Source organism: Melitaea cinxia, chromosome 21 (genome assembly GCF_905220565.1).
Source record: "Melitaea cinxia chromosome 21, ilMelCinx1.1, whole genome shotgun sequence".
Lineage (NCBI taxonomy): Eukaryota > Metazoa > Arthropoda > Insecta > Lepidoptera > Nymphalidae > Melitaea > Melitaea cinxia.
The window spans coordinates 7,571,132-7,591,937 of NC_059414.1; the positions used below are offsets into that span (position 1 = coordinate 7,571,132).

Here is a 20,806-nt window from a genome sequence, read left to right on the forward strand (position 1 = left end):
CTGCTTTACTGGCGGGATGTACTGCCGTACTTCGAACCGCCAGCTGTTGAGGTCCACACTATCTGGTAAATTGGGACAGGAAAAGGTTATAGAAATTGTTTTTGTGGGGATTAATTTTATTTCTCCATTTTCTCTTACACGTCGCATAAATCTACGTATAGATATAATATTTTTCGTGCTAGTTAGAGCTGAATATATTTCTTTATTGGATAATTCTATAGGCACATGAGAAATTACCCCAGTGACCTCTGTAGCGGCAGCCGGAAGGGAAGCTTTAAGTTTGTACCCATCAAGATATTTTTTGTTGCCTAAGACCGCGTTAGCAAAAGCAGGTCTATCAAAGATAACTCCAACTTTACTTTTATTAATGCGTTTTAGTTGTTTCACGCCTTTATTATATTTTTTTATGCTATTAGCGAGTGTCATCATGTCTCTTGTTCCGATTGGCTTGTCAGCCTCTGTACTCTCCAGGAATACAATATAGTCAAAATTACCCCCGTTCTCAGGGTAGTGCCGCACGTAATCGGCTACCCGAAACGGGGCATACCTTTCGGCGTCTGTTAGCTCAACAGATTTTATGGACTCGGAGTCGGAGCTCAACGAGTCGTCCTCAGCGTTACCTTCCTCCTTCTTTTTCCTTTTCTTACTTCTCCCCATCTCTTGATTAATTTATAAGTATTTATTTATAAAAAACTCCAGTGAATGAATTATAAAATTAATAAAATATTTTTGAAAAAAAAAAGACCGCCTTTTCACTTCAAAGTTCCCGCGCTTTTTCTGATAATCTAAAAATTGTCAATCACTTGATTGTCACTTGCTGATATTGCATTATGCATAGATTATACACTTATATACGGCATTATGTATTGATAAATTGATATTAGTCTTGGACTCTTGGGTAGAACATGTACGATGTACTAAAAGGTTACGTTACTTTGTAAGGTACGAAATGTAATAGTACCAAACGTCAATCGCTATTCGGACCTAATCAGACTAATCGTACACTGTAACAGTACTATAACTATCACAGTTCACCGCGGTACGGCGTTCGTTAGCTCTAAAATGAAACAGAGCTATACAGCAGAAAGGTAGGATCATTGAAGTTTTAACAAATTCAAATTTTAATCAGATTCATTCAATTCATTTTGCGTTTTAATGTCCTCTTTTTAATCCAAGTTTTATTAACATACACAAACTAAGTACTGTTACAGTGTACGATTAGTCCGATTAGGTCCGAATAGCGATTGACGTTTGGTACTATTACATTTCGTACCTTACTAAGTAACGTAACCTTTTAGTACATCGTACATGTGCTACCCAAGACTAGTTCTATGGAATTAAGCTGTCAACCTGTCGGTCGATTAATATTTTATCTATGGTCGACTATTATTTTGAAATATCAGCTGGACTCTGTCAAATGTCAGACGGCATTCCTTTAACAACTTTAACGAATTTTAATGATTCATCTACTCTGTGGCAAAACGGTGTTCAGAACACCGTGTTCTACGCAGCATATCTAACTGTTTACGTTAAAATTTATTATTTATCACGAGGGAAATGACCTAAAAGTATTTCAAATGTACAGTCCATCAAAATTTATTATTAAATGAGACTGATTTGTGCGTAATCGAGCTAAGTTGATTCTTTTGACACTACATAAGCGAATACATTATAATGGATCTCTTTAAGCAGGGTACGTACGCATTAAAGTTTATAATGATATGAAGCATATTTCAGTTGATATTTGGATTCGTTTCGTATTACCTTTTTTGCGGATATATTCATGTAAATGACATGTATGTGTTAGGAGGAACTCTATGTATCAAGGCCGTGCGCTCTCGTACCTGGCACTGTGTTAAGCGCAGTCTACGCGTTACATACGAGTTCTGGGTGGGTGGATCTCGATATTATCAAAAGATATCATATTTAGTGCGACATCCACTATTGAGCGCGATCCGCTATCAGCTGTGAATAACGATATTATTGTATAAGATTTTTATAATTGACTCGTGATTAAAGTTGTCATTTTATTGTTTGAAATAAAACTGTTCATTAGAAACTGTTATAGGTAATTATTAAATATATTAAATTTTTTGTTAAAAATATTAAAGAAGATTGTTATAAGGTTTGATTATTTACTAAATAGATTTAATGTTTTTTCCTTGTTGCTTTGTTTTACTTGTATTTGTTATTTTTGAATGCAATTTTGTGCAGGCATGAAGGGTCCTGCGAGGCCAGCTCCTGCTGTACCAAATATTGCGGTGAACAGATATTCGCCTGTAACAAATTGGAATGATGATCCTTTTGGTGCTGATGTCTTTGAACCAGTGCCTAATACTCAAAAGAAGAAGCCACCACCTCGTCCACCACCACCTAACATATCAAAACAATCGGATGCCTCAGCTAAGCCTACCCATTTTATACGTAAGCCAACGGTCCTCTCAGCGCTTTTATCTCGGAAAGGAAAAAATACAGTGAATAACCCAAGTGCAACTATCCAACAAAACACTTTTATCAATTTTAACAGTGAAGTGGATACGAATAAAATATTTCCAAAATGTGATAAGACAAATGTGCAAACGGGGACGTTGATAGATCTGTCGTCTCCGCCCAGCTCACCTACCTTCACAACTAGGTCCAGCAGTGATGGTGTGAGTGTAGACAGTTTCGGATCGGATGCTACAACATCGACCAACCATCACAATCCGCTTAGCTGTGGAAATGCATCGCAAGCTGAAAGTGGTTTTGAAGATGATTTTGATCTCTTCCTACATTCTAGAAAACCGATGAATAAAGAAGATACGTTGGATGATTTTTCAACAATAGATCCATTTTCACCTCCACTTCCTACTAAGCCTCCAGTGAAAAAGTCAACATTCTATTCTAACTCTTCTGATACCTTAAGTAACACTAATAGCCAGTATTCAGCTTTACCATTAAAGGGACCAACAATTATTCGTGCCAAGCCTGCGAGACCAAAACCACCAGATAATTCAGCAATATTAAAAAGTACTTTTGGTAGTAATTTCCAAAGTATCTCGATGAATGTGAACACGACAACTCCAATTCAGAAAATTAGCAATGGCTTTATGGATAATGTGGTAAGTTGATATATTTAAATTTTCTTTGTAATATAGTATAATCCCTGTAGATCTTCTCAGATCTTTTAAGATCTTTACACAAAATAGTTTAAAGTTCATTATTTATACTCTAAATAACTTAATTTTCTAATAAAACTAGTGATAAATTATTGTGTAAGCACTTAAATCCTTGAAATATTCTAATTGATTTTGCTTAAATTAACACAAAGATAAATCTTAAAGTTAACATAGTATCATCAACTGCTTATCTAATTAGGACAAGTTAAATAAGAAAATAGTCCATGGCGTCATTTTTATTTAAAGACTCATGTTTTTACAAAAAGTGAATACAGTACTGATTATTATGAACTGTTCTCTAAAATTTGAAAATTATTGAAATAATACGCAAATATGAATCTTTTTTTGTTCCAACATAATGGATAAAGTCGAAATATATGAGATGCAAAATTTGATATACGTACGTTTAAAAATAAAACTTAAAATTCTTTAAATCATGTTTTTCACAAGAACGTAAATTTTGAATGTTACACTTTTCAACTTTATTGTACGTAGAATTTGGCTGTTCTATTAAAAAAATCACAATTAGGGTGTCACATTATATACATATATATATATTTATATAATACATTAACTGTAGGTAACATAGGTATGTCCGATTTGCACAGACTAAAACCTCTTGGGTGTTCCTTCGACACGCCTGGGCGAAATCACGTTGCTTTAAGGGCTCGTCACGATTAGTAACTCCTGAGAGGCTCCCTCGAACACAAAGGACGCCTCCATCTATTGGTCAAGTAGGCCCTGTGTCGCCAACCGCACCTTTTGCAACGAATCGGGAGCGAGTTTGGGTCTTGTTTTCGCTCCCGTTCTGCCGCTTCCTTCTGCAGCATTATGGATTTGCAGAAGGAGGAAACTGCAATCCATTTTTCCTCACTGTCAAACATAGCCTTTCCCGTTTCCCTTTTCCATCTGAAAATAATTGAATTAACCATAACAGTAACTATAACACATTTTTATGTATTTTTTTGTATAGTAGTATTTCGTTAGTTGTCGTTTACCTTTCTATATTATGTATATTTTAATGTATATCGTCCATATACAATATATTGCTTTAATAAGGTAATTAAAATGAATAGCTTATATAAAAGTTGTGGCGTTGCGGGCATGAAATAGCTTTAAACATATCCGTGGCGGTGAAAAGGTGAATACTTTTGTAATTTTCTTTATCTAACAATAATAAAAATTCTTACGTTGGTCAGTGTTGACATTATTAAAATTTTCACGGACTCTGCAACCTTTTAAAAGATTGGCATAATTGAGCAACTTTATAATTGAAATGCTAATATTAACCTTGAAATGGAAATTATCTAGCTACTAAGAATTATTGAAATGGTTACAACCATTGAAATTTTTATTATATAAGTAGAAAATCTTTTGTGACACATTGGTTATTGCTTACGATGAATTTCTTTGACCTTAATTTTAATAAAGCTTCCGTATTTCCGGTTTGGACGTCTGTCCTTGTGGGTCACCCCACCGTGCCTCGGAGAGCACGCTAAGTCGTCGGTCCCGGTTATCAAAAATATCTGATAGCGATCGTTACTCATAGTAGGGAGCATATCTGCCAAATCGCAGTGGAGCAGCGAGGTGAATAAGGCTCTAATCCTTCTACTTCATGGAGAAAGAGGCCTATGCCTAGCATCATCCCACGATGTTACAGGCTGAATTCGTATGCGTAATGCGTTTATGTTCTTTCGTAGTTGTCTGAGCTATATAGCCATATATGTATGGTTCGCAGGTCTTGGCAGCACTATGTCAAATTAATAACCTAAAATACATTTTATGTAGGTCATTATATTAATTATATTAATAATCGTCGCCGGAAAATCCGTTTTATTAAAAGATACCAAATTATAACGATAAAAACAATAATAAAACAATAATGCGTAAATAACAAAATACAAATAATAATAACATGGTAGATTATTGATAAATTGGGTTAAACAGGTTACTGTAAATAAATAGATGGTAACGCCAGAAGCTTAAACTTTGGGTTCCAGATTTCCAACCATAAATTAAACATTTTTTGTAACTACATAGGATTTTGGTTCTACCGTAATATTTTTGTGCACTTTCTTACATAGTGTTTCGTATTTTGTTTAGATAGGTAGTAGATTAATGTATTGCCCGCTTGCCCGCTTCAGCCTGTAATATCCCACTACTGGGCATAGGCCTCTTTCCTCATGTAGGAGAAGGATCAGAGTTTAATCCACCACGCTGCTCCAATGCGGGTTGGCGGATATATTCCATATTATGAGTAACGATCACTATCGGGTGTACATGATAACAACCGGGACCGACGGCTTAACGTTCTCTCCGAGGTACGGTGGGGAGACCCACAAGGACTGCACAAACACCCAGACCACGGCAAACACCTGTATGGCCAATACAAATGTTTGTCATGTGCGGGGATCGAACCCGCAACCGCAAGCGCAACAGGTACAATCCATTGCTGTGACCGTTGCGCCAACGCGGCTCCAAAAAATGTATTGCAGTTATTATTTATTATATTAATAAGATACATATAAATAAAAAAAATGAGTAGATTCTCAATTCGACTGTATTTTTTAAATGTATCTTTCATCCTCAGAATTTTAGTCTGTGTCGATCGACTTTCATCATTTTTTTTTTAATCAAAAGGTGGTACGCGTCATGTGGTTCCATTGAAAATTAATTGCGATCTGAATAGTACTTTTTGAGTTATCGCTAATAATGCATATTCACTTGACTATTTTTTCGTCTACCTACGTTGTATTACTGGTCTACGCAATCGAAGTGGCTTTTTAGTTTGCAAGTAAAGAGAATGATTAGACGACAAATATGTTTAAGTTTTTTCACAGTTATCTATTTATTCCCTTAATATTTATTGAAAAGCCAAATATGCATGATTGTTATTTCATTTAACTAGGCTATGAATATTGATTAGTTACATATGCATGTGCATCGCAGTGCACTTTGCAAGAAGTAGTATAACCCAGATAGGATTTATGAAATTAAACCAAATTGCTACGTGTAGTGTGCTAAAACGCAATTATCACATTTGACTTATTTTCTTTTAATCTTTACTTTGATTTATATTTAATATTAGGGGTAAATATTTGAATTTTTTTGTTTATATTTAGTTTGTGTTTGTTAGAAAAGTATATATAACATTATGTATGGTTACAGGACTCAAAGGCCTTAAATTGGGAACATGAAGAATCTCCGGAAAGGGAATCAACGCCTCCTATGCCTACCATACCGCCCCCTCCTCCGCCACCGATCATTGATGATGACCTGCCAGTGGTGTGGCCGGATGATATTCAAGAATTAGAATCACCTGAAGTATCAGATGAAGAAGAGGAACCTTACGCCATTGCACTTTTCGATTATTTCACCGATCATCAAGAAGATTTATGTTTTTCTGTAAGTTTTTTCTTTTTTTTTTAAATTTTATTCTAGAAATTTGACGAAGTTTTCTGTCATATCTTATGAATTATGGTATTGAATGCTTGGTAATTACCCCTAATACTCAAACGTAGGTTTTTTGAGGCGTATTTCGTTAATGGGTATTGTATAAACGAACATTTGCTAAGCGTACCAACGATGCAAATGAAAACTTACTTTAAAATGTAGTATTAAAGTTCAAGTTACTAAACTGTTCCGTGATTTAACGTGATTGTGACTAAACTTTATTATCGTATGCTTCGTATCTCCGCTTGCGAAACATGCTTCCGACATACATGCACAATCTCTAAACCATGAAATTACATATTCCATGTGTTTTTTTTTTAAAGTATTTAATTAGTTTTTAGATAAAAACAATGAAAGATATAGTAGTGGCAAAATATATTTCACGTATTCTCTGAGAAAATCATACCAATATGGTATTTGATCGTAATCATTGATATTTGTTGATCTGAAGTGTAAAATACACACATGAAAAAAAATCTTCGCTGTCTTTTTTGTCTGTCGACTACTTAATTTGTCGTTTTTGACGAGTTCCATTTTCGTTACCTAATTTTGTCTTTTAAAACATTTATTGGAAAAAAATTATGTCTATAATGTAAAAAAACACATGTAGAAAAAATATAACATGTTTGCTAATAAATAAGTGGATACCTACTGGTCTAGACCTAATAAAAATGATAAAACAGTATTTGTCTTACTTATATAAACTATTGAACTACAATTATCAAGGCAAGATTGCACAGATATTTGAGTAAAAAGTAAAAAAAAAATAATTGAGGCGGAGTCAGTTATAAAATAATCGTGTACCGCTTTTTTGTTTTGTAATTTATTTATTTTTCGGTTTGGTGTAGTCGTTCAGAAGTTATGCGTACCTACATACATTTCGTCAATTCATTTATATTAATATTATATATAGGTTTAATTATTTCTGAAAATAATGGTATTTACTTAATACAAAAGTGTCGCAGTCCCATTTTAATTATCAGTTGAAGAGGATTTTTCACACATCCAGGATCCACTAAACTACACACATTACACACACTGTAAAAACTTTTTTTTTTTTTTTTTTTTTTTTTTTTTAGTTATGTGATATATCCACAGGCTTATTATGCCCGTGCTTTTGTTATTCCATATATTGTTATTATTATTTTTTTTTTAACATGCATCGGTACTTCACCGCAACTTAGAAACTTGTTCGTACATTTATGCATCACCTACGCTTCATCCTGTAATATCGTCACTACTGGGCATAGGCCTCTTTCCCCATGTCGGAGAAGGATCAGAGCTTAATCTACCACACTAGTCCGATGCGGGTTGGCGGATATATTCCCTACTATGAGTAACGGTCGCTATCAGGTGTACATGATAACAACCGGGGACCGACGGCTTAACGTGCTCTCTGAGGCACGCTGGGGAGACCCACAAGGACTGCACAAACACCCAGACCACGGCAAACACCTGTAAGGCTATATACATCACCTACACGCCACCATATTATTGCGAGCAATTCAAATTTTAAACTGGTGTAAAATTTGCATATTAGGTAAATTATATTAAATTATTTATACCTCACGCTTTTTAAAATTATTACAACGACATACTTGAGACCCTTTCATCAATTAGGAAGAGCTTAGACTCGCTTAGATTAGAACGGGAGATCAGACCAATATTAATTCAGACGATAAAGGTTTAAAGGGGGCCATTGACGGTCAGTTGAACTGATCAGTTGGACTGATCAGTTGGACTGATCAGTCCAACTGATCAGTTTTTCGCGTCAGTTGAAATATTTGCCCATTGACTGGCGTCACTCCGGCCCTTCAGTTTTCGTCCGACCGGGCTGTTTAAAGGACGTGTAGGTATTACCTATTTTTGTCGAGAAAAAAAAGTGGATTCTGATTAAGAAGAAGAAACATTAATTCTTAAACGGCTACTGTTTGTTGCCATGTACTGGTCTACAATGATCTATAATTTTATATGAAAAGTTATTATTATTAGTTGTACCTCATTTGTAATAAGTATGTCAATGGGCAATCGATCATGCACGGTGTCGTTAATGCCATTAATTATAAATGTATTTATTTATTTCTAAGTGTTATTTATATGTATTTATAAAAAAAGTATCTACATCAGCCGGCAGTTACCTATACCACAAGCATTACATTGATTACTGTAGGAAGAAACGACCGTGTGTATATGTTATAAATATGTATTAAAAAAAATAGTAGGTGTAAAATAAAACTTTTTTTTTTAATGTTATAATTTTCGTCCGTTTTTCACAAACATTCTGAATTTTCATATTTTTCAATAAATTCTGTCGTTATGACTCGTCTAGGGGACACTGTCGCCGACGTTTTAAATACAAAAACTACACTAGTACACTCTCAATCACCGCGGACGCTGCGAGCAAAATGACGCGATTGGTTGGAATGACGATTACACACACACACGGGCAGTTGGGCGTCGGGTTGTTGATATTTTTTAAAATATCGATATATCGATATTTTTTCGATTTGATTTAATCGCCTTTGTTTAAAAAAATAAATAAACATAAGTTGGCTCAAAAATAATTTACACAGTTTATAATTCAGTATATTTGTAAAACAAATTAAATTATAAGTGTAATAAAATGTAAGATTCTAAGTAATTATTGTTCAATTTTAATAAAACAATAATGTGTACCAATATTCAGTAAGAGTTTTTAAAAATACTCGTTGTTTTATATGCGCAGTTCTTTGACTATTACGATTATTAGGCACTTAAAGATTGATTAAAGAAGTAATTCGTTCAAATGCTATAGATGTAGCAAAAGAAATCGAATATTTAACAGCTTTATTTTTTGTTTTTTGATTAAATAATATTCAACAGCTATTTCCGATAGCACCAGAGTAGAATGTTTACTATCAATCCAAATTTTTAGTGCATTTAATGACTTTGAAATATTTGGTTGATCTAAATACTGCCTTAATTCAGCAGGTATGTAGGTAACAAAAATTGTGACAAAAAGTCATTAGACAAATTTTTCAAGAGTAATATATATATGTCTATCCCATGAGGATGAAGTTGTTTCTTTTTCTCTGCGTGAAGAATCGCCTACGAAAATTACATTTCCTCCGAACCTCCTCTTTTTTTGGAAGTCGGTTAAAAAAATAATGTAGTGTAAATAAAGTTCAGTAGATTAGAAGAAGTTAGTGGATTAAAGTAGAACATAATAAACTTATCATTATGTTCTAGTTTAAATAATTGACGAGAAAAAATAAAATAATAAAAATTTACTTAATAAAAACAAAGCGTTACGAAACATAAGTCTGTCTCTCTTTCTACTTTCATTAACTAATGTGTCCCTCTCAACTTCCGTTTGCCTCGCCTGATCACACTTTTCGTGACACTCTCAGTACGTATTTACCAGCTTACTTCCCAAGTCAAGTGTGCGTAAAGAAGTTTTACTTCAAAATATCGAGTGTCGATATTAAAATTTCAATATCAAATTAATATTAGTAATAAATATCGATATTTCGATATATCGATATTTTATCAACAATCCTAGTTCGGCGCGACGCGCCGGGATGAATTTACGTGGCGCGTCGTCAGTTAAAACTCTGGAGCGATGGTTCTACACTCACGATCAAATTTCGGAGAGCGCGCAAAACTTATCAGTTAAACTGATCAGTTGAACTGACCGTCAATGGCCCCCTTAAGAATGTCTTCAATCGCAATAAAGACGCGACCCATAACCCTGCAGTACTAACGTCTGATTGTTCACATAATTGCAGTTTGCACGAGATATGTCGATGTACGGTATTGACCAGTTCAAGATACTTATTATTGTTAATAAAATATTGTAATGTTTTATAATATTACAATAAATCGCTTCATATTATGCTTGTGAGATAAATATTTTTATACTTGTTGAAGGTGTTTGTTTTTCTCCGGTGTGGCTATTGGCCAAAACTTTTGTCTATTTTAAGAAAATGCTTCACGTTTTTTTCTTTACATAGCTATTTTACAAGTTCACGGTCAATTTACATGTATTTTATTATTACCATTGGTTCCTTGCGTCCGTTTATAGGTAATAATATAATTGTTAAAACAAATACACGATTATAAGCTTATACTGACTTTATAAAAATACACTAGGACTACCTAGTAATATTTTACTAGGTAGTCCTAGTAATATAATTAAAAGTTGTTTGAGACTACCATTTATAAACTTATTTTGTATTATTACTGTAAGACCTTCCCGTTCCTAGTGACAGAAATTATTTCCGCTTTAATTGAAACTCGCGTTTATTGAATAATATTAATCCTATAAACTGAAAGGTTAGGCCGTTCAAACCGTGTCATCAGAGTCGTTCAGAGCGTGTGATGTGTTTACGTAAGTTATGTCTAGTTTTATATCACAATACGCTAAAACCCTAGCAGTGTCATTTAAATTTACTTCAACGTTCACGGACAAATTTGTTAACGTTTATTCAACAATTATGATACTTCATTGAATGATTTGTTCCTGGAACGATGACGTAGGTTTTGCATTAATTAATACTAATAACGTGATAGAGGATACATATGTACAGCCTAATTAATTATTGAAGAGTGATTATCGAGCTAAATCAATTGGATTATTGTCACCAATTAATCCATTAATAACCCTACATAAGGTGTGACAACTATTATTGACTTCCAGCTAGTTACTTGATTTATCGTTGGTCAAACTTTATGTACTTTGTGTTTATCAAACTGGTTTTCTCAGTCTTTATACACTGGAATGTAACAATGCAAAGCATTGTTTTTGTGTGGTAGAATAACCGATGAGTCGTTCTTATGTAGACTACTTTATATTTATATAGTCGTATTATAGGTTTTTATCATATATAATAACACACTAAGGTTAAGATTTTTGCCTCCCTTTTTAGAAAAAATAAACCTCACAATTACTCAACATGAATTATATATCATTTTATAGATAACTGTTCGCACTACAGGCATCCACAGCTAAAAAAAAATTATTGCTTTTGTTTTTGTAAATTAATTAATTATAACGGCTTTAATTTTGTAACAACCTTAACATGACCCGCCAACCCACATTGGAGCAGCGTGGTGGATTAAGCTCTGATCCTTCTCCTACATGGGGAAATAAGCCTATGCCCAGTAGTGAGATATTACAGGCTGAAGCGTTAACATGATTGACGGTCGGTAAATTTTTTGTTCAATTTTAATTCAACTCACGTATAACTTTTCATATAGTGGCGCTTTAGCTCAACGCTTTTGATACTTGTGCCTCTATGTGTCAATTTTAGTAAAATATTTCTTCGATCTGTCATCTGAGCTTCACAATATCATACAACAAAAAGAAGAACGTTATAATAATACCAGCAAAAAAAATTTGATTTATTAAATTGAGTTGAATGATTTATTTACATAATAATTACAAAAACGATAAAATAAACATGCCTAGGTGACGAACACTGGAAAATCATGCAGAGGGACGTCGAATTAAAACTAATCTATACTAATATTATAAAACTAAAAAGTTTCTTTGTTTGTTTAAACGTGCTAATCTCAGGAACTTCTGGTTCGAATAGAAAAATTCCTCTGAGCTGGATAGCCTATTTAAAAAGGAAGGCTATTTTTATCTTCAAATCAACGCCCAGCTAGTGTTATATTAATATTAGTTGGTACCTAGTTTTGTGTATGTATGATATGATGATATTGGGCTTTTTTTGTTGATATCGTAATGCAAGTTGAGCTGTTTCGCAATGTAAATTTAATACTGATCAGCAAATACGATTTATTGATATATCTACGTAAGTACGTGCGTCAGGAAACATATGCGGTCGAATGACGTCCACTTTAGTATTTCTGCTCTTGTTTACTTAGTTATTTTGTTATTGTTCGTATCATTAATGTAGGCGATTCGCGAGTATTGTTATTACATGAATGATAAATAATTTCCATGGCGAGCATTGGTATCTCGCAGGAACTTGATATCGTGACTTCCACTTACAATTTTTTTTTGTTTTTTTTTTCCTTCTATTCTAGACTGCTAGTGTCGAAAATTTATCTATTCAATTAAATTAATTTATTAATTATAAGTAATTCAGTCTAAAATATAGAAGCTATAGGGATCCGTTCAACTGCTGGCTTTGAAATGCACAGGCCGAAGACCAGCAGGGCTATTCTGTAAATAACAATTTCGATATCGAGCTTCACCTGAGTGACAGCGCTCACTTCGAAAGCGAACCCACTTCACCTTGGTTTGGAATTCTGTAAACATTCCGTACGCACAAGCGATGTGAAGTGAGTGTCGAATCGAAGAGCGGCAATTTAGAGCTGTGTTTATTTTATCGATATTCTTTTCTTATGACTTTATTTTAGAATATGTGCATGAAGTCAAGTATCGAATCAAGTCTCGAATTGTGATGTGTGAAGCGGTTAATCGCCTTACAGAATACCCAATTCATACTATTAAATGTCAACGTTCTCACGCAACAGGGTTCGACTCGTCGCCGCACTCACAAGTGTGGCGCTACGGGACTGTCGAGTTTTAATGAATACGAATTTGATATCTCACCGCGGATTCCGCTGTCGAGACACGAAAATGTTCTTACAGAATAGCACTACAGGCCAGTACTGCGGTCACTAACCCGCCTGCCCAGCGTGGTGACTATGGGCAAAACACATGAGCTCACTCCATTTTTGGCGCGATCTTGTGGAGGCTTATCTCCAGCAGTGGACTGTATTCGGTTGAAATGATGATGATAACTAATGAGATACTTGATAACTATTAGTATATAGACGTTTTCGTTTTTTTTTTGTATTAAATGATAAATGTTATCTTATTGCATTATTAAACATAAATAATGTTTCGTGTTATCTGCAATTATTTGATTTGATGAAGATAAAAATAAGTACAAAACATAGTCTTTGTTTATTTCGTGATTATGAACAAGTCGGAGTTGCGTCTTTTATTTTATTTGATAAAAGAGGTTTGCACAAGATTCTTATCTAGAAAAATATTAAAATGTATGTAAATGTGTAATAAATTTGTCTATCATCTCTCATATATAATCTACCTATTGTTACTTGGGAAAATCCGGCCTTAATACATAGATTCAGTCTAAATTTCTTAATAATTCTAACATCGATACGGACAAAGTATATTTAATTCAGATTAATTTGGTTTTATAAATTTGATAACTTATTTAAAATCATTTATTTTTCTATTAAAGTTTCATTTAGTTGAAATTTAGTGATGCGACTTCTAGGTACTGATGCACTACGAACCGTAGGTACTTACAAAAGTAGAAATATCTATCTAAATTATTGTAGATATAACAAACTAAGCATCCAAATTAAAACATTGTTATTTTAACACATCACGAAATGAGTTATGCTTGAAACAATATCGTTTCTTAATATTTTATTTTTCATGAAGATTCTGTGGTGTTTTTCCTGATAATAGGTATACAATCGTTCTGGTGTAGTGGTGTGTATAGTCGCCTAAACCCCAGCGATCGCAGGGTCGATTCTTGCTCCGAGCAGATATTTGTATGAGATTGAGAGATTCCCTGAGATTCTCCCCACCGTACCTTGAAGATCTTTTACACACTATACATCCGTCTTTCCCGGTTGTTACAAACATCTGATTCCGTATCACGCGCCATCTGCGCTGCAAAAACTGTTTTTTTTTACAACACAATATATTATATATAATATAGCCACCCCCTCTCTTCTCAGGAGACTAAATGATATCACAGTTCCACTACCACCTTGGAACTTTAAAAGCCGACCGATGGCGGTATAACCTGCTGGCTTTGAAATACACGGGCCGAAGACGGGCAGCAACGTCTTCGGTGCGACAAAGTCAGCTCTGCGCTCACCAACCCGCCTGCCTAGCGTGGTGACTATGGGCAAAACATAAGTTCACGCCAAAAACGGCGTAAACTTGTGGAGGCCTATGTCCAGCGGTGGACTGCGATAGGCTGAAATGATGCTGATGATTTTTTTTAAATATAGTGACAATGAGATAACTTAATTTAAAATGAAATTTTTATTTACAGGCAAATTCAAAAATTACACTCGTCAGACGAGTTAACGACGAATGGATGTATGGAAGATTGCGTAGTGGTGCAGAAGGTCTATTCCCGTCCAATTATGTAGAGGTCAAGGTACCTCTACCGAACGAAAGCCCATCGAGTATTGGTCAAGCGATAGCTCTATACGATTTCAATCCAGCGCAACCAGGCGATCTAAGTTTCAGTGTAGGCGACAAGATCACGGTCCTTTCGAAAATAAGTAATGAATGGTACTTCGGCGACTGTAATGGGCTTAAGGGACAGTTTCCCGCCAACTACGTGCAAATGAGTTAGTCAAAATATTTTGTATAATGTCTTTTACCGCGTATATTAGAAGCAAATAATATAAAATTCTCCTGTCAATTGGTAATTATTATTAAAAGAGGCCATACAACTGTCCAATTATATTGTTAAATGTGATATGAAAGTAGGAACTTAACGAAGACTGATTTTAATGTCTCGTATTTTTTTCTAACATCCTTTTTTTTATGGAATAGGTACGTATAGTGGAACGTCCAGTCCTTATGTAAGGTATCTGTTATGATGTTATCACAAATAGTCCAACACTTAGTGCAATAATGCTATTTTAAAAGTAGGCATATAATAGAAATGATGTAAAATAACGCTACGTGTGCACTTGTCATTGTTAAAGCCATTAACATAATGTACAATGATCGAATTGCGTTTATCGCATTATTGCCATAAAGGATACTGAATTAGCTTTATTATTGTCTGACCTAATTACTGAAACAGCTACTGTATATAAAAACTAGCAATTAAATGACTAATTGTAAATATTTCGCTTGTATTATGTGGTTTGATATTATTTTGTTATGGTTGTGTAACGTTCGATCGATCTGAATTATGAATATGTAAATGTACTTTTATAATTATTTTTATATTGTTTTTTTACGTACCCATATACTTTGATTACAAAGTGTGGCTTACTGTATATATAGGAAAAAGAATATATAGAAAATTACTTATTATTAATATTATAAAACTTGCATCTTCAACAATATCTTTTAAAGTATTTTGTTGGCGATTTGTGTTTAATTATTTATTAGATGTAGATTTGGTAAACGTATTAACAAGCAAACATTTCTAAAGAACCAGATTTATCAAAATTGTTGAAGTCTAATTAAGAAAAGTAAAAAATTATGTGGTGTCATGGGACACCAGGTAGGAACGAAGTTCCTTCGGATAGTATAGAAGCAACACAATTTGAAAAAAAAAAATATATATATTTTCTAATTCTAGTTTTTTTTTTATTTTGTTGATTGGTTTTTAATTGAGTAGGTACATAAAAGTATTTAGGAAATTTAGTATTTTAGAAAAACAATTACCGTAAAATAAAATAAATCAAACAAAATAATAATAATAATTCAAACTATTAAGTGAAATAAAAAAACATATGTCTATTTATTTGTGTCGACAGTATAAAATTACATAAAAAATTTAAAAAAAGTTTACTAGTAATATTTTAGTTTTACAAACGTCATATTATACAGTCGTGTGACTGATATTACGTCACTTCCGTTATATATTTTTCTTACGGTTTTAGTATCACATTTTTTTCAGTTCCGTCGCCCAGCCAAATGTCTAGCCTGCCGTTAGGAACTTCGTTCCAAAAAAATAATGTTTTTATGGACCCCTAAAGCTACATTAGGCAGGTATTTTCCGCACTTGCGTATAAAAATATGTTCAAATTAAAGGTTTGACGTCAGTTACCTAATATAATAATAACTTTAAATTTCATAATAATAATGTATATTAAAATGTCTACTTTTACAACAGCATAATAGAAATACAATGCAAATTTACTTTGAATCTGGTGTATATGTAATTCTTTTGCTTTATTTAATACATTAAAAGATGTCAGCCAAAGGCAAGATTATGTTTCAATTATTATTAAAAAAAAACTTGTATTTTAATAAGTTTTTTTCGTGTCATTTATCTGTAAGTAGTTTTTATTTGGTGGGACCATAATTTTAAGTGCCTTAAGTATTTTTAAATGAAATTAATAATGAATGTATATAATTATATTATCTACTTATTTATAATAAAAATCGATAACAATTTTTTATTTTAGACATTGCCTTTAATTTCTTCATTTAAGTAAGTAGTTAAGTTGCTTTAAAAAGTAATTCAGTTTTTCTATTACTAAATGGTTTAACGACAGCTCGGATTAATGGTCAATATTACTTTTGACAGTTAGCTTCATCACCAGGAATTTATTAATTGTTAGCAGGTTAGCAATCGTATAAAAAAAAATGAAGATGAGTGATGATATCGTTCAGAAACATTTTGTTACTTGTGTTTAAAAACCAAATTGTTTTTATACAGTGCGTGTTTGTACGGTGTGTGACATTGGTTCTGCCAATAAAACAATTGCTTGAACTGTTAACTGATTTGAAATAAAATTCTCATGAGTTATCCAAGTAAAACACGTATATCATCACATAGTGAGATTTATTATTTGAACAAAAATAATCTATTTTATAGATACTTAAAATATTTACATTTGCTTAAATTACAACTTAATGTCAACATACCCTGTTCGCTTTTCAACCGTTGTTTGTTAAAACATTGCGGTGGCAAGACAACATTCCAAATGATGTGATACATATGACATTATTAAAGTTACTTCAAATACAGAAAATGCTGTAACGTTATATATATAAAATCTTTCACAACTTGTTGAAAAGAGAAAAGAGGGCGAATATGTCTAACATATCTATTTAATATAAACAGTTACTTGTCTAATAACACAGTCCCAAAATATTCCCTAACAGGGGTGAGATTCTGCATAATCCATTGTGTTTCAATGATAGATCAGTTATTATGAGAGCTTTTGATATTTTTAATTTCAATATAAAATATTCAAAAATAACCATTACATAATTCATGGTCGACCACTGATCATTGTGACACATTTTCAGCAGCAGAATTCTGACCCAAATTTAGCAAATTAAATTCCTCCATATTTTTTTAGCTCGAACATTTCTAATTGTATGGATATCCATCTACTTACATTGACATTCAGGTACATATACACAACTATTTGTTTTGTGTTTATTGACAAAATATTGTTCGTGATAAGTTGGTTTAAAAATTATGAAAAAAAATATTTTGTAATGAAAATAGTCTATATGTAAATTCTTTAAATGACTTATTACAAAGATTGTTTGTTCTTTAAATTCGTTTTATAAAGTAAAAATGGCAAACTGATTTCTGTAACATAAGCTATCAGATAATTAAATATCTGAAGCAATGTTGGTTTGTGCGGAGGTTTTAGCTTCAATTGCAAGTTTTATAAATGGGTGTAAATTTTCTAGCCTCATCTGCTTTATTAATAAGGTCTAATAATCTTGACCAATTGTTTCTGCGAACCTTAAAGCTATATTACACATTAAGATAACATGGCTTTTAAAAGCAACTGAAGCTTGCAAATTTAATAATGTGCCATCTATACACAAAAAGCATATAACCTCTCATTAGTTGATAATAATATTTACAATATACAGACCATTTCTGTAATGAACTGTATTTATTTTATAATCGCTTGAGATGATTTTTTTTAGGTTACACAATCATTGATGATTGATAGCAAATTAATTTTTAAAAATAAATTTTATATTTACATGATTTTAAAGATAATATAAATTAATCCGGTCTGTATATTGGTATTTTGGGTATAAATTCTATAAGAAGAACGTATTCCATCATTGATGAAGAGTCACAGTGTTGCTTAGTGAGGCGCCAGCGCAGACCCAGTTTATTGTAGAGGCGGCTATTTTCCCATTCCAAAAGCTTATTCAATGAGTGCTGAGTCTGAACAGGAAAAGTAAATAAATTTATTTAACTACAAAATAGTTAAGTAATAGTTGATTGACTAAATTAATAATTAGGTCAATTTTATTTTTAGGCAATGGTAGACATATATTTACTTGTATATTTTTCAACTTAATGACATGACAATGACACGTTTTTTGTTAAAACTTTTGTTATTAATTTTACCCTTCATTCTCAAAAGCATGAGTAGAAATACCTACTCAAAAGCCTAAAATAATATTTTCATGCTTATACTTTCATTAAACATCTATACAAATTTAAATCATTTTCAAACCTTAGAAGAAGTTACTAAATTCCTTTATAAGTTCCTAGCTAAAAAAATGTAAAGTACATTAAAAGTATCAAGTATTTTAATATAGCAATAAGTTTTACTCACCCGTTTACTAAGACATATGACAGGCCATAGAGAGCATCCAAGAGTGCAGCAGCAACATACGCAGCCACAAAATAACCACTTCACATTGACAGGTAATGTTTTTTTCAACACACTGTTAATACGCGCAATAGTCGCCTGGTACTCTTCCGGTGCTACTCGCGACTGCAGTCCAGGTGGAAACTCTCCATTAAATCGATTGCTTAGACCAAACCTGAAATTACATATTATTACATTTTTAATATATTAAATAATGCGAATCATAATAAATAATTAGTATATTTTTAATTAATTTGTATGAATATAATGTAACCTTGAACATTATGTAACATTAAATAGTAAAATAAATCTTGACTAGATACAGTAAAATATTGACTCAATATTACTCTTATTCAAAGTTAAGAACAATTTCATTGTTTGCTCAAATCAGATCATAATTATTCATTACAAGATACCACAATGAATAGGAAAGTATAGGACAAATATTAGCCTAATCAACTAACCTATTTATTAAAGTATTTTTTATTTATATTAATTTATTTTCAGGCGGTTACAAACTATAATAATTAAGAGCAATAATGTAACTAACAATTTCAAATTGCATTTTTAATAAAATGAAGAAAAAAAATCTCTTCAATAGCATTAACCAAATTATTTCAATATCTGCATAAGCATACAAAATAAGATATATCGAGTTCAGTAAGTAATTTTGTTTGTTACCAATTTACTATTTATAATTTTTTAACAAGTTTTAAATTCAATTTTCAATAAAAAATTAACAGAAATGTGATGTGATGTATGTAGACAATTTTCAAAAAAACTATTTTCAATGTCACTTCAAAAAATATAATTTAACTGACTTTATTTATAGCTTGAATTTTTGGAGTTTTATCAGAAGCTTTAGCACATGATCTATTTAATTGGTATAAATATATGGGTTTAGTATTGCATATTATTATTGTTTCATTTCAGAATAATATCTGTCATATAATTACTTTGATGATTGTAATTACCACACAATTTGTCTATAATATAAAAGTTAGATAGAAAATAGCTTAGGTCAAATGTCATCCAGGTGTTAAAATGCAAATAAAATAACAATATGTCTATTTCTTATAAGTATCAACTTTCACTGTTTTTTTTTTTTGTTCCATAATTATGTAAAGTCTAATAATGACAATTTTACTGCTGTGCGATAAGCAAATACTATATTTACAATTATTTGTGTCAGCTATTCATACTAAAAATTACTTTCAGAGTTTACTTTAGTTGTTTTATAGAAATTAAACAATACTATAATAATTTGGCGTCTGGTCAATGTCCTCGTCTAAAAATTGTTCAATGAAACAAATTTATAACAAAAAACCAAAAATAGCATTGCACTTGTTTGAGTACTATATCGTATTTAGTAATATCAGCGGCGAACGTAAGGAAAATAGTTCTGTTATTAAGTGGAAGGTAAACAGCTGATAAAATGAAACCTACACTGTCATGTTACCAGCTCCTCGGACAACGATAGGGTCAGGCACTAATGTCACATGCGTCTCTTCTATATTTTCCTCGGGCTCAGTTTCATCCGGATATATAGCATCAAAGTCTGCCATCTTTATAAAACACTAACTTAACACTCTTTAAACTTTTTCTGTTTGTTAAACATAACAAAGAACAGTGTTTGCTAGGATTTTGCATTCATTACAAAAAGAAATATCAAATGACGTTTCCACAAATACAAAATAATTGTGTTGCCAAGTTTAATTGAAGTGTTGTAACTATTTAATTTAAACACATGTTATAATAACCAAATAGTAAATTAGTTATAAGTTTAAAACCAATATTATATTCGTAATAAAAGTATTACCTTTGTTTTTTACCATTACTAATGATTAACTATAAATAGC

General features: G+C 32.3%; 2 protein-coding genes across 2 annotated transcripts; one reads left to right on the top strand and one right to left on the bottom strand.

Moving 5' to 3' along the window:
* The first annotated feature begins 1,404 nt into the window (after positions 1-1,404).
* Positions 1,405-15,575, top strand: LOC123664100 (SH3 domain-containing protein 19). Its single transcript, XM_045598713.1, has 4 exons — positions 1,405-1,693; positions 2,215-3,098; positions 6,327-6,563; positions 14,666-15,575. The coding sequence occupies exons 1-4, from the start codon at positions 1,675-1,677 to the stop codon at positions 14,972-14,974; spliced, it is 1,449 nt and encodes a 482-aa protein (XP_045454669.1). The 5' UTR covers positions 1,405-1,674; the 3' UTR covers positions 14,975-15,575.
* A 2,545-nt stretch (positions 15,576-18,120) lies between these two features.
* Positions 18,121-20,664, bottom strand: LOC123664099 (cysteine-rich hydrophobic domain-containing protein 2). The gene is made up of 3 exons (XM_045598712.1): positions 20,394-20,664; positions 18,912-19,122; positions 18,121-18,514 (listed from the first exon to the last, which is right to left on the bottom strand). Exons 1-3 carry the CDS (start codon positions 20,510-20,512, stop codon positions 18,347-18,349), a joined length of 498 nt encoding a protein of 165 aa, XP_045454668.1. The 5' UTR covers positions 20,513-20,664; the 3' UTR covers positions 18,121-18,346.
* Between the last annotated feature and the right edge of the window lie 142 nt (positions 20,665-20,806).